Here is a 15660-nt window from a genome sequence, read left to right on the forward strand (position 1 = left end):
CCAGAAAATCACATTGTATAAATGTATTTGCATTTTGCCATGAGAAATAAGTACACACCTACCATATGTGTATCTTATCCCTTTGGCAAACAAGACTTAATACTTGGTAAAACCCTTGTTGGCAGGCACAGCAGTCAGACGTGTGTTGTAGTTGATGATGAGGTTTGCACACATGTCAGGAGGAATTTTGCTCCACTCCTCATTAAGATTTTGAGGCTGTCGCTTGGCAACTTGGATCTTCACCTCCCTCCATAAGTTTTCTATGGGATTAAGGTCTGGAGACTGGCTAGGCCACTCCATGACCTTAATGTGATTCTTTTTGAGCCACTCCTTTGTTGCATTGGCTGTATGTTTTGGGTCATTGTCTTGCTGGAAGACCCAGCCACGACCCATTTTTAATGTCCTGGTGGAGGGAAGGAGGTTGTCACTCAGGATTTTACGGAACATGGCTCCATCCATTCTCCCATTGATGCGGTGAAATAGTCTTGTGCCCTTAGTAGAGAAACATCCCCAAAACATGTTTCCACCTCCATGCTTGACAGTGGGGACGGTGTTCTTTGGGTTATAGGCAGCATTTCTCTTCCTCCAAACATGGCAAGTTGAGTTAATGAAAAAGACCTCAATTTTTGTCTCATCTGACCACAGCACCTTCTGCCAATCACTCAAAGTCATCCAGATTTCACAAACTCCCCTCTCCCGCTCTCTGACCACAACCTTCTTTCATTTTCTATCAAGAACTGCCAGGCCGCTCAGGTCACCCCCACTGTCCATACTTATAGAAACATACAGGCCATTAACACCCAGAAAATTATGAAGAGCTTGCAGTCTTCATTGGCCCCTATCTCCTCCCTCTCATGTCCTGATTCTGCAGTGAAGCATTACAATGAAACACTTCAAAGTGCCCTGGATGAAGCTGCTCCTCTTATACATAGAACAACTAGGCACAGACTGCGACAACCCTGGCACACCCTGCAAACACGTTTCCTGCAGCGGTGCTCCAGGTGCGCCGAACGTCTGTGGAGAAAATCCAATCTACACGAAGATTTCATCCATTATAAGTTTATGCTTCGAACATACAACACTGCCCTTCACCTCAAGCCTATTTCACCACCCTCATCACCTCACTGTCCAATAACCCGAAACGACTCTTTGACACTTTTCATTCTATACTCAACCCAAGAGTACAGGCCCCAACCACGGAGCTCCGAGCTGACGATCTGGCCAATTACTTCAAAGAAAAAAATGACCAGATCCGACAGGAAATTATCTCCCAATCACCTCATACCATGCACTGTCCTCCCTCCCCCACTGCATCTAACTCACTCTCTGATTTTGCACCAGTCACAGAAGAAGAAGTAAGCAGGCTCCTTGCATCTTCTCGCCCAACCACTTGCACCAGTGACCTATTTCCGTCACATCTACTCCAGTCCCTTTCCCCTGCTGTCACCTCTCACCTAACAAAAATATTTAACCTCTCTCTCTTCTGGTATCTTTCCCTCCTCATTTAAGCATGCCATCATACATCCACCACTTAAAAAAACCATCCCTCGACCAAAACTGTGCCGCCAACTATAGACCTGTCTCTAATCTTCCCTTCATCTCTAAACTCCTGGAACGCCTGGTCCACTCCCGTCTTACTCGCTATCTCTCTGATAACTCTCTTCTCGACCCTCTCCAATCCGGTTTCCGCTCTTTACACTCTACTGAAACTGCCCTCACTAAAGTCTCTAATGATCTACTAACAGCTAAATCAAATGGTCATTACTCCATGCTAATTCTCTTGCATCTCTCTGCAGCATTCGACACTGTGGATCATCAGCTCCTCCTCACTATGCTCCGTTCCATTGGCCTCAAGGACACCGATCTCTCCTGGTTCTCCTCCTATCTCTCTGACCGCTCCTTTACTGTATCTTTTGCTGGCTCCTCTTCTCATCTTCCCCTTAAGCCTCTTTCACACATCCATTTGTCTCCATCAGTCAAAATCCGCCGTTTTGCAAAAAAAACCGGATCCACCATTTTTCTTGGCGGATCCGTTTTTTTCCCAATGACTTGCATTATCCGCGGATCTTGATGGATGGTCATCCGTTGGATCCGTTTTTTTACGGATCCGCCAAAATGTTGGCGTCCGCTGACATGACAGGACGGACAATGAAACGTTTTTTAGGCTGGCCGGATCCGCATTTGTCACTGCGCATGCCCTCTCTCTCCCCTCCCCCCGGATCCGTTGCTCTCTCCATTCCCCGGATCCATCAAGGCAACGGTCCGGTAGCACACATTGCTTTGAAAAGGGTTGCAGATCCGGGTCCCGCCATTTTCGCGGATTGCAGCTGATGTAAAAAAAACGTATGTGTGAAAAAGGCCTTACTGTTGGGGTTCCTCAAGGATCAGTCCTACGCCCTCTTCTCTTTGTACACAGCCCCTATTGGTCAAACAATCAGTAGATTTAGTTACCCCTAAAATGGGCTGGACAAAATTGAATGCACCCCCTACTTATGATATATTCTTATATAATGTAAATAATATTTGGTCGTTCCCTTTGGAATAAATAACTGCAATCAATCGCTTCCTATAACCATCTACAGTCTTCTTACATCTCCCAACTGGAATTTTGGACGACTCTTCTTTTACAAACTGCTCCCGTTTTCTCATATTTGACGGCGCCTTTTCCCAATAGCAATTTTAAGATCTCTCCACAGGTGTTTAATGGGGTTTATTAATAAAGACGTATTGCTGACACTTCATACATCTCCTCCAGCGTTTTGTTTCCATCCATTTCTGGTAGATTATTAAAGTATGTTTGGGGTCATTGTCCTCCTGGAAGACCCATGACCTAGGACACAAACCCAGTTGTCTAACCCCGGGCACTACACTGCGACCCAAAATCCTTTGGTAGTCTTCAGATTTCATGATGGCTTGCGCACAGTCAAGACACCCTGTGACAGAGGCAGCAAAACAACCCAAAAACATATATGAACCTCCCCCATATTTGATTGTAGGTACTGTGTTCTCTTCTTTTTAGGCCTCATTCCATTTTTGGTAAACAGTAAATGATATGCTTTACTACAAAGCTGAATCTTGGTCTCATCTGTCCACAATACGCTTACTCACCTACATTTTGACAAACTGCAGTCTGGCTTTTTTATGTCTATGTCAGCAGTGGGGTCCCTCGGGGTCTCCTGCCAGAGTTTTTTATTTAATTCAAATGTTGAAGGATAGTTTGCACTGACACTGATGCGTCCTGAGCCTGCAGGACAGCTTGAATTTCTTTGGAACTTGATTGGGGCTGCTTATTCGCTATCCGGACTATTCTGTGTTGCAATTTTTCTCTGCCTTCCACATCCAGTTCTCTTCTCCGCTTTCTGTTCTGCATGCTTAGTGTGGCAGACACAGACACACAATGCAAAGACTGAATCAACATTTCCACTTTTTTTCTGGTTTCAGGTGTGATTTTCATGTTGCCCACACCTGTTACTTGCCACAGGTGAGTGTGAACGAGCATCACATGCAGGCCAGGTTCATTTTTGTGGTTTTGTTGAAATTATGTTCAACTTGCCTTTTTTTTTTCTTTTTCAATGCACAAATGAAATAAACGTGCAATCGCACGGTGGTTTTGTGACAGATTCATTTTATGGAACAATTTCAAGGGTGCCAACACTTTCAGCCATGACTATATAATATATATCCTACTATAAGGCCACACCGTTGCAAGTTTAGTACACTGACAGTCACAGAGAAGAGATTCTCTCCCATAGCTGCCTCAGGTGCTGTCACAGGAAATATTACAAATCCTTGAGGTCCCTCATGTCTCCTCTCCTTTTTTTTCATGTACCATTTGTGGTGAGGAGCTGCAGTCACACCTGTCCTTATGTAAAATGGCACAGAGATGTGAAGCAGGTTAATTAAAATGCGAGGATTCTCTTTCTGTCCAGATGGCTGAGGAGGACGCGTACTGTCCACACAGACAGGAAAAGACCTTATTAGGATCTGAAGTGGATCAAAGAAGAAATGGCCACGGTGACCGTACAATGAGAGCAGACAGGCTGGCTCCTGGAGAAAATATGGAATATTGGATTTTCTATACATCATTATTAATGAGACATACATTGTCGGCCCCGGGATAACGAGGCCAAAAATACACATATTTTCTCATAATTATAAACCCCAGCAACAGCCCCAAATCCATAGGGACCATAGAGCCGCCAGTAGCTAGGCCATGTGTGGTTTCTAAACATAGCTAAAATCCCGACAGATGATTTCAGTCTGGACCTTCTGTGATCGCTCTATGAGGAGTTATTACATAAATTGGGATTTCCTAAAATTATGAAGGACCGAGTCCGGCCCACAGCCAGGACCTTGTGAGGTCACCATAGAGGGGTGTGTGGGTGGGACTCGGGGTCTGATCAATCCCAATTATCTTCAGCGTTCATACAGAGAGGTAGGCCAGGGTCACATTGCACGTGTGATGCCAGAAACTCGCGCATCAATACCCGGCGCTGCCGCCGGCACTCGGGACCGGAGTGTGCGGCTGCATCGAAAGTGTGACCCCGGCCTTACATTTCATGTATGTACTTTAAATGCCGCCCGCAGTCCGTGAGTGACAGGTCTCTCTCTGCATGTCTGTATATGGAGAGACCTGTCAGTGGCATCAGGAAGGGAGAAGCCGCATTTCCATCTAGATTTTCATTGTTATGCACGGGGAGAGGAGGGCTCAGCTGTCACATAACTGTGAGATATCCTGAGGCCTCGACATAAATCTCCGAGTTGTGAATCCCCCTACAATCCATGTGGTGACGGCTCGGAGGACCTGCTCTGTGCGATGCTCAGTGACTGCGGTTCTGGATCTCACATTATATTGTCTCTTATGTTTTCCATCTTCTCCTTCATCATGAAGACGCCGGCAGGACGAGATCCCTCCAGCTGATCCAGTGCTCATCCCTCCTCCTCCTGAATGACCCCCGAGGATGGACGAGGACAGGAATGAGACCACCAGGAGAATATTCCACTGCGCCCTGGAGATCATCTCCCTGCTGAGCGGAGAGGTAACTCTTCTACATTTCTATCAGCTTTATTGTGTGATGTGACGAGTCCGACACCGGGAAGAGGAAATCCAGAATAGGAGAGAAGGATTCTTTACTGTAAGAGCAGGGATTCTGTGGAGCTCTCTGCCCGGAGGAGTTGTCATGGGGATTCCCTATAAGAGCTGTAGATGGGCCGGGATGTCTGTCCGGAGTGTAATAATATTCCCGGTTATGGCCCCAGATTACTGGAGACGGTTATTGATCCCGGGATTTCTGCTGATTGTCAGATCTGGAGTCGGGAAGGAATTCTCCCTAAGTGTCTCTCTCCATACACAGGATTACACAATAGTGAGGAAGACACCGGGGGACTGTGTGACTCCCATCATCCATCTCCAGGAGTCAGGAGGGCGGAGCCCGGGCCCCATCACAGAGCCTCCCCCGCACTCCCCGATACATGAGAGGAACAAGAAGATCCTGGAGCTCAGCAACAAGATGATCGAGCTGCTGAGCGGAGAGGTGACTGCTGGGACATTATACAGGACTGGAGGATTCTGGGTGATGAGCGGAGAGGTGACTGCTGGGACATTATACAGGACTGGAGGATTCTGGGTAATGAGAGGTGACTGCTGGGACATTATACAGGACTGGAGGATTCTGGGTAATGAGAGGTGACTGCTGGGACATTATACAGGAGGGCACTGGAGGATTCTGGGTGATGAGCGGAGAGGTGACTGCTGGGACATTATACAGGACGGCACTGGAGGATTCTGAGTGATGAGCGGAGAGGAGACTGCTGGGACATTATACAGGACGGCACTGGAGGATTCTGGGTGATGAGAGGAGAGGTGACTGCAGGGACATTATACAGGACGGCACTGGAGGATTCTGGGTGATGAGCGGAGAGGTGACTGCTGGGACATTATACAGGATGGCACTAGAGGATTCTGGGTGATGAGCGGAGAGGTGACTGCTGGGACATTATACAGAACGGCACTAGAGGATTCTGGGTGATGAGCGGAGAGGTGACTGCTGGGACATTATACAGGACTGGAGGATTCTGGGTAATGAGAGGTGACTGCTGGGACATTATACAGGACGGCACTGGAGGATTCTGAGTGATGAGCGGAGAGGAGACTGCTGGGACATTATACAGGACGGCACTGGAGGATTCTGGGTGATGAGAGGAGAGGTGACTGCAGGGACATTATACAGGACGGCACTGGAGGATTCTGGGTGATGAGCGGAGAGGTGACTGCTGGGACATTATACAGGATGGCACTAGAGGATTCTGGGTGATGAGCGGAGAGGTGACTGCTGGGACATTATAGAGAACGGCACTGGAGGATTCTGGGTGATGAGCGGAGAGGTGACTGCTGGGACATTATACAGGACTGGAGGATTCTGGGTAATGAGAGGTGACTGCTGGGACATTATACAGGACGGCACTGGAGGATTCTGAGTGATGAGCGGAGAGGAGACTGCTGGGACATTATACAGGATGGCACTGGAGGATTCTAGGTGATGAGCGGAGAGGTTATACAGGACATTATACAGGACGGCACTGGAGGATTCTGGGTGATGAGCGGAGAGGTGACTGCAGGGACATTATACAGGACGGCACTGGAGGATTCTGGGTGATGAGCGGAGAGGTGACTGCTGGGACATTATACAGGATGGCACTAGAGGATTCTGGGTGATGAGCGGAGAGGTGACTGCTGGGACATTATACAGAACGGCACTGGAGGATTCTGGGTGATGAGCGGAGAGGTGACTGCTGGGACATTATACAGGACGGCACTGGAGGATTCTGGGTGATGAGCGGAGAGGTGACTGCTGGGACATTATACAGGATGGCACTAGAGGATTCTGGGTGATGAGCGGAGAGGTGACTGCTGGGACATTATACAGCACTGGAGGATTCTGGGTGATGAGCGGAGAGGTGACTGCTGGGACATTATACAGGACGGCACTGGAGGATTCTGGGTGATGAGCGGAGAGGTGACTGCTGGGACATTATACAGGACGGCACTGGAGGATTCTGGGTGATGAGCGGAGAGGTGACTGCTGGGACATTATACAGGACGGCACTGGAGGATTCTGGGTGATGAGCGGAGAGGTGACTGCTGGGATATTATACAGGACGGCACTGGAGGATTCTGGGTGATGAGCGGAGAGGTGACTGCTGGGATATTATACAGGACGGCACTGGAGGATTCTGGGTGATGAGAGGAGAGGTGACTGCTGGGACATTATACAGGACGGCACTGGAGGATTCTGGGTGATGAGGGGAGAGGTGACTGCTGGGACATTATACAGGACGGCACTGGAGGATTCTGGGTGATGAGCGGAGAGGTGACTGCTGGGACATTATACAGGACGGCACTGGAGGATTCTGGGTGATGAGCGGAGAGGTGACTGCTGGGACATTATACAGGACGGCACTGGAGGATTCTGGGTGATGAGCGGAGAGGTGACTGCTGGGACATTATACAGGACGGCACTGGAGGATTCTGGGTGATGAGCGGAGAGGTGACTGCTGGGACATTATACAGGACGGCACTGGAGGATTCTGGGTGATGAGCGGAGAGGTGACTGCTGGGACATTATATAGCACTGGAGGATTCTGGGTGGTGACGGTGTCGTTGTTGTCAGGTTCCTGTAAGGTGTCAGGACGTCGCTGTCTATCTCTCCATGGAGGAGTGGGAGTATCTAGAAGGACACCAGGATCGGTACCAGGGCGCCATCATGGAGGAGCGCCGGCCTCTTACACCACCAGGTGAGAGCAGATTGTATAGAATATAAATTCATCCACATTGAATTTTCAGCACTGAGAAGTGAAAGTTGTGGAATGCTGAAAATCACAGAATGGAGAAATCACTGATTTGCAAATGATAAAAATATGCAAAAAAAACGTTTTCCAAACCTCTGAATTATTCAGTCCAGTGTCGGAGCCTCGTGCAGAAATCTTGGCACCTCCGACCTCGGCTGCTATCACTGAGGTTAATGGTCGTCTTAGGAAGTTTCTGCCACTGAATGGACTTGTACAAAATATTAGGAGCCGCTGCTGGAAGTTACTGGGATCCCAACCAATGACATTCCCAATAGGAGACCAGGCTGGAGACGCTGCAGCTGTGGGAACACTTTTAGGCCATGGAGGTTGCTCACTGCAGGAAAATAAATAATGGGCCTGGCATTCTGGTGTGGAAATATGGCTCCTGGGACACTTTGGTGAAATGTCCAAACCAATACTTCCATCACCAAATCAGTGTAACATGGAGCTGCTAGTGTCCTCGAAGGAAGAGTAGAGCGGTCCGACTACTGCACGTTATGCCACCCCCCTCCATAATCATGGGACTAGGGCTGGTGCAACGTTCTCCTGTGAAGGCCTTTCCGGAGTGTTGCACACGAGATCTCATCATCAAATTTTAAGAATGGCACTTAGCGATTCATTCTGAATGGCAAGTGAAATCAGATGCCACTTACCAATCCTGAGACATCAGAAAGTGCCTACATGCCATTGGGCTACGAGCCAGACGTCCAGCTACATGTGTCCTATTATCCTTACACTGCCGCTCAAAGCCGATCATGGTGCAGAATAAGATGGGAATCGAGGCTGGAATCGAGGTCTGGCATCTTCAGCAACGAGTCCAGTTTTTCCTTGAAGCATTAATATCCGGAATCTGGTCTAGAGAAGATCACAATGGTTTACAGATAGAACTGCACTCAGCCTGGCAGAGGAAAATGAATAACCGCCCTGATAGCAGCCGAGACTGTAAACATGTGGATTTCTGTTCGTGGCTCATACTCAGACTGGAAAAATCCAGATACTTATAAAATGTTGTTTCTGTTTTTTATCTTTTACAGCTCATGTCTTTTCCTTCTTGGTGTAAGAGAAGTTTGTTCTTTTCAGTTTTTGAGTTTATTATGTTAAGGTTTGCGTAATGAAAGTAGAGCTTGGCGCAGGTCAGAATCCCAGATTTTGTCATTGGTACATTATAAAATGTTTAAGCGATGCTTTGTAAGGCTAGAATCACACATGCAGTTCCTTTGTCATGGTTCTTACTGCAGTTTATTGAGCCTAAACTGGAACTGGATTAGAGAGGTTTGGCTCGTAGCTCTCTAATCCAATAGGATGGTTATATCTGCTTTATTTTGTTGTTTCTTTTCTATTATTCAAACTTACAAAATCCATTTTCATTTTAACCAGGAAATCGCATAATGAATTCAGAAAGAATCTCTTCTCTATTTCTAAATTATAAAGTAGAAGATATCAAGCATCACTCAGAAGAACATTTTATCAACCTTCATGTAAATCCAAGACTTCACAATGTGGATCGAACACATAATCCCCCTAAGCGGGAGGATTCTTCTAATAAGCAATCTCAGATTGTTACCTCAAATACTTGTGAAAAAGGGGGCAAAAGATTTCAATGTAGTCAATGTGGAAAACACTTTACAAGAAGCTCAAGTCTTCATGCACACAGAAGAATTCACACAGGGGAGAAGCCATACTCCTGTTCTGAATGTGGGAAATGCTTTTCAGATAAATCAAGTCTTGTTATACATGAAAGATTTCACAAAGGAGAGAAACCATTTTCATGTTCACTATGTAAGAAGTCCTTTATAGATAAATCAGGTCTTGTTAGACACCACAGAATTCACACAGGGGAGAAGCCGTATTCATGTTCAGAATGTGGGCAATGTTTTAGACAGCAATCACATTTTGTTAAACATCAAAGAACGCACACGAGAGAGAAGCCATTTTCAAGTGCATTATGTGGTGTATGCTTTACAGATAAATCAAGTCTTGTTGGTCATGAGAGAAGTCACATGGGGGAGAAAGCTTTTTCATGTTCGCTATGTGGGAAGTGCTTTGCATACAAATCAAGTCTTCTTAGACATATGCAAAGTCACATGGGGGAGAAAAATTACTCATGTTCAGAATGTGGGAAATGTTTTACTCATCAGTCAGTTCATGTTACACCTCAGACAACTCACTCAGGAGAGAAACCATATTCATGTTCAGAATGTGGGAAATGCTTTACAGGTAAATCATATCTTGTTACACATCAGAGAATTCACACAGGAGAGAAGCCATTTTCATGTTTAGAATGTGGGAAATGTTTTACACATCAATCAGTTTATGCTCAACATCAGAAAATTCACTCGGGAGAAAAACCATATTCGTGTTCAGAATGTGGAAAATGTTTTGCTCATAAGTCAGGTCTTGTTAAACATCGGAGAAGTCACACAGGGGAGAAACCATACTCATGTTTAGAATGTAGGAAATGTTTTTCAGATCAATCAAGTCTTGCTAGACATCAGAGAATTCACACAGGAGAGAAGCCGTATTCATGTTCAGAATGTGGGAAGTGTTTTACATATCAATCTGATAGTGTTAAACATCAGAGAACTCACACAGGCAATAAGAAGCCATATTTATGTATAGAATGTGGGAAAAGTTTTACAGATAAATCTTATCTTACGACGCATCAGAGACTTCATACAAGAGAGAATCTGTTTTCATGTTCAGACTGTGAGAAATGTTTCACTCGACAAACAGATTTTGCAAAACATCAGAGAATTCACACAGGCGAGAAGCCGTATTTATGTTCAGAATGTGGGAAATGTTTTGGGGATAAGTCACATCTTGTTCGACATAAAAAACTTCACACAAGAGAGAAGCCACTTTAAAATGCTAAATATTGGAATTTTACTTTTTTTCCCACAAAAATGTTGCTTTAGCCACAGAACATGGACCATACAATTCGATGTGCAACCCAGGAAGAAGTGCAGAACCGCCTTAGTAAGATGAAAATGGACAAATCACCAGGCCCTGATGGCATTCACCCTCGGGTATTAAGGGAGTTAAGTAATGTGATACAGGCCTCTATTCCTTATATTTAAAGACTCTATAGAAACAGGGTCTGTTCCTTTTGATTGGCGGCAAGCAAATGTGGTACCAATATTCAAAAAGGGGTGTAAAAGGGAACCTGGAAACTATAGGCTGGTAAGCTTAACCCCTTTCTGTCATGTACCGTACTATCCCGTCCATGTGCCCTGGGACTTAATTCCCAGGGACGGAATAGTACGTCTAATGCGATCAGCGGCGCCCACGTGGTGAGCGCCGCTGATCGTGGCCGGGTGTCAGCTGATTATCACAGCTGACATCCGGCACAATGTGTCAGGGGCGGTCACGGACCGCCCCCGACACGTTAACCCTTTGTACACCGCGATCAAACACGATCGCGGTGTACCGGGGGCTAAAGGGAAGCATTGGCAGGGAGGGGGCTCCCTCCATGCTTCCCTGAGCCCCCCACGGCAGCGCAATGTGCAGTGCTGCTGCGGGGGTCTCCTTCCCTACAGGAACCAAGATGGCGACGGGGGCCTGTAGGGAGCTGACTTCCTCACTGCCTGCAAAGTGCAGGCATGAGGAAGTCTGCAGAACTGCCTGTGATAGATTGCTGATCTGTGATGTGACAGATCAGCGATCTGTCACAGGACAGTGATGTTCCACCTGGGACAATGTAATAAAGAAAAAAAAAAAAAAGTGTAAAAATAATTTTAAAAAAATCGCTAAATTAGTAAAAAAAAAAAAAAAATTCCCCAATAAATTCATTTTTTGAAAATAAAAAAAACAAAACAATAAAAGTACACATATTTGGTATCGCCGCGTCCGTAGCGACCCGCCCTATAAAACCGTCCCATTAGTTAACCCCTTTAGCGAACCCCTTAAAAAATAAGAAGCAAAAAATAATGATTTATTATCATACCACCGAACAAAAAGACGCATATAAATATGCATGGTACCGCTGAAAACGTCATCTTGTCCCGCAAAAAACGAGCCGCCACACAGCATCATCCGCAAAAAAATAAAAAAGTTATAGCTCGCAGAATAAAGCAATGCAAAAATTATTTTTATATAAAATTGTTTTCATTGCAAAAAACCGACAAAACATAAAAAAAGACCTAAATGAGGTATCGCTGTAAAAGTACTGACCCGAAGAATAAAACCGCTTTATCCATTTTACTGCACGCTGAACGGTGTAAACGCACCCCCCAAAAGAAATTCATGAAACGCTGGTTTTTGTTCATTCTGTGTCCCAAAAATCGGAATAAAAAGCGATCAAAAAATGTCACGTGCACGAAAATGGTGCCAATAAAAACGTCAACTCGTCCCGCAAAACATAAGACCTCACATGACTCAGTGGGTCACAATACGGAAAAATTATAGCTCTCAATATGTGGTGATGCAAAAACTATTTTTACAATAAAAAGCGTCTTTTAGCGTGCGACAGCCGCCAAACATAAAAACCGCCATAAATAGTAAATCAAACCCCCCGTTATCACCCCCTTAGTTAGGGAAAAATAATAAAATAAAAAAAATGTATTTCCATTTTCCCATTAGGGTTAAGAATCATAGAATCATAGAATCGTAGAGTTGGAAAGGACCTCCTGGGCCATCTGGTCCAACCCCCTGCTCAAAGCAGGATTCGCTAAATCATCCCAGTCAGATGTCTGTCCAGCCTCTGTTTGAAGACATCCATTGAAGGAGAACTCACCACTTCTCGTGGCAGCTTGTTCCACTCATTGATCACCCTAACTGTCAAAAAGTTTTTTCTAATATCTAATCTGTGTCTCCTCCCATTCAGTTTCATCCCATTGCTGAGGTTAGGGCTGAGATTAGGGTTAGGGCTGAGATTAGGGTTAGGGGTGTGTTGGGGTTCGGGTTGGAGTTAGAATTGGGGGTTTCCACTGTTTGGGCACATCAGGGGCTCTCCAAATGCAACATTGCGTCTGATCTCAATTCCAGCCAATTCTGCGTTGAAAAAGTCAAATGGTGCTCCTTCCCTTCAAAGCTTTGCCATGCGCCCAAACAGTGTTTTACCCCCACATATGGGGTATCAGCCTACTCAGGACAAATTACGAAACAACTTTTGGGGTCCAATTTCTCCTGTTACCCTTAGGAATATAAAAAATTGGGGGCAAAAATATCATTTTTGTGGAAAAAAATGATTTTTTTATTTTCACGCCCAGGAGTTATAAACTTCTGTGAAGCACTTGGGGGTTCAAAGTGCTCACCACACATCTAGATAAGTTCCGTGGGGGGTCTAGATTCCAAAATGGGGTCACTTCTGGGGAGTTTCAATAGTTTAGGTATGTCAGGGGCTCTCCAAACGCACATGACACCCGCAGACCAATCCATCAAAGTCTGCATTCCAAAACGTCACTGCTTCCCTTCCGAGCCCCGACGTGTGTCCATACAGTAGTTTTCTCCCACATATCGGGTGTCAGCGTACTCAGGACAAATTGTACAACAACTTTTGGGGTCCAATTTCTCCTGGTACCCTTGGGAAAATGAAAAAATTGGTGACTAAAAGATCATGTTTGTGGAAAAAATACGATTTTATTTTCACGCCCCGGGCGTTATAAACTTCTGTGAAGCACTGCGGGGTTCAAAATGCTCACCACACATCTAGATAAGTTCCTTGGGGGGTCTAGTTTTCAATATGGTGTCATTTGTGGGGAGTTTCCACTGTTTTGGTACATAAGGGGCTTTCCAAACGCGACATGGTGTCCGATCTCAATTCCAGCCAAAAACGTCAAATGGCGCTGCTTCCCTTCCGAGCTCTGCCATGCGCCCAAATAGTGGTTTACCCCCACATGTGGGGTATCAGCGCACTCAGGACAAATTTCAGAATATCTTTTAGGGTCCTGTTACTCTTGGAAAAATAATAATTGAGGGTGAAAAGATCATTTTTGTGGATAAAATGATTTTTTAATTGTACGGCTGTATGTTATAAACTTCTGTGAAGCCCTTGTGGGTTCAAAGTTCTCACCACATATCTAGATAAGTTCCTTGGCGAAACGCGCGTGGGGGCTGCTCTGTCTTGTGCCGCGCTCGCCTGCAGTTACTAATGGGTATGATATTAACTTTTTTATTGTGTTCTATCTAATTAATCGTTTGGAGTGTGATAGCTCTGTTCTCTCTATATGGTGGCCTGTGCACTATGCATATATAATATCGTTATGATATGAACATATTGGCAGCATTGAGATCCATTGCTTCATATACACTCATTACCCAATCTGCTATATAGTGTGTGGTTAGCGGTTACCACATGTGAGCCTTGTATGAGCACTTTTGTCATTTGTATTTTGTACCAGTTTCTATGTATTTGCAACAATAAAATCTATTTTTATCATATTTTTGGAATATATCTCCGTGTTTTGTGTAGGATTTATAGTATAGTGGAGTTTCTTGAGTCATTCTAATGTCCAAAATGAAGGTTTGTTACCTATATGAGTGATGGATGTGTATCGGTGGTTTATATTATTAAGTTCCTTGGGGGGTCTAGTTTCCCAAATGGGGTCACTTGTAGGGGGTTTCCACTGTTTAGGTACATCAGGGACTCTCCAAACGTGACTTGGCGTCCGATCTGAATTCCAGCCAATTTTGCATTGAAAAAGTCAAACGGCGCTCCTTCCATTCTGAGCTCTGCCATGCGCCGAAACAGTCGTTCCCCCCCACATAACAGGTATCAGCGTACTCAGGACAAATTGCACAATAACGTTTGCAGTCCAATTTCTCCTGTTACCCTTGGTAAAATAAAAAAAATTGAACCTGAAGTATTTTTTTAGTGAAAAAAAGTTAAATGTTCATATTTTTTTTAAATATTCAAAAAATTCCTGTGACGCACCTAAAGGGTTAATAAACTTCTTGAATGTGGTTTTGAGCACCTTAAGGGGTGCAGTTTTTAGTATGGTGTCACTTTTGGGTATTTTTCTATCATATAGACCCCTCAAAGTGGCTTCAAATGTGATGTGGTCAGTAAAAATAAAATGGTGTTGCAAAAATGAGAAATCGCTGGTCAACTTTTAACCCTTATAACTTCCTAGCAAAAAAAATTTTGGTTCCAAAATTGTGCTGATGTAAAGTAAACATGTGGGAAATGTTACTTATTAAATTTTTTGTGTGCCGTATCTCTGTGATTTAAGGGCATAAAAATTCAAAGTTGGAAAATTGCGAAATTTTTAAAATTTTTGCCAAATTTCCGTTTTTTTCACAAATAAACGCACGTTATATGAATGAAATTTTACCACTAACATGAAGTACAATATGTCACGAGAAAACAATGTCAGAATCACCGGGATCCATGAAAGCGTTCCAGAGTTATGACCTCATAAAGGTACAGTGGTCAGAATTGTAAAAATTGGCCCGGTCATGAACGTGCAAACCACCCTTGGGGGTGAAGGGGTTAACATCTGTTGTGGGTAAAATGTTTGAAGGGTTTCTAAGGGATACCATTATGGAATATCTCAATGTTAATAAATGTTTAACTCCATATCAACATGGATCTATGAAGGATCGCTCCTGTCAGACTGATCAGCTTCTATGAGGATGTCAGCTCTCAAATGGACCAAGGAGAATCATTGGATGTCATTTATCTCGACTTCTCTAAAGCATGTGACACTGTCCTATATAAAAGATTGGTAAGAGGAGAAAGCTCGGGCTAGGGGAAAATGTGTGTAGATGGGTAGGGAGCTGGCTTAGTGATAGAAAGCAAAGAGTGGTTATTAATGGGGCATCCTCAGATTGGGCCAGGGTTACTAGTGGGGGACCACAGGGGTCTGTATTGGG

At 44.8% G+C, this 15660-nt stretch overlaps 1 protein-coding gene across 1 annotated transcript in view; it reads left to right on the forward strand.

Annotated features, from left to right (window-relative positions):
- LOC141074934 (uncharacterized) overlaps nucleotides 1–14226 on the forward strand; it is a 28372-nt gene extending 14146 nt beyond the window's left edge. Inside the window, exons 2-5 of the mRNA XM_073562260.1 lie at nucleotides 4892–5039; nucleotides 5355–5534; nucleotides 7671–7794; nucleotides 9226–14226. Coding sequence (XP_073418361.1) covers nucleotides 4962–5039; nucleotides 5355–5534; nucleotides 7671–7794; nucleotides 9226–10712 — 1869 coding nt within the window. The 5' untranslated portion in view covers nucleotides 4892–4961 and the 3' untranslated portion in view covers nucleotides 10713–14226. The remainder of the gene's footprint in view (nucleotides 1–4891; nucleotides 5040–5354; nucleotides 5535–7670; nucleotides 7795–9225) is intronic.
- The last annotated feature ends 1434 nt before the right edge of the window (nucleotides 14227–15660 follow it).

This window comes from Dendrobates tinctorius, unplaced genomic scaffold (genome assembly GCF_039654945.1).
Source record: "Dendrobates tinctorius isolate UK_male_01 unplaced genomic scaffold, ASM3965494v1 ptg000342l, whole genome shotgun sequence".
Lineage (NCBI taxonomy): Eukaryota > Metazoa > Chordata > Amphibia > Anura > Dendrobatidae > Dendrobates > Dendrobates tinctorius.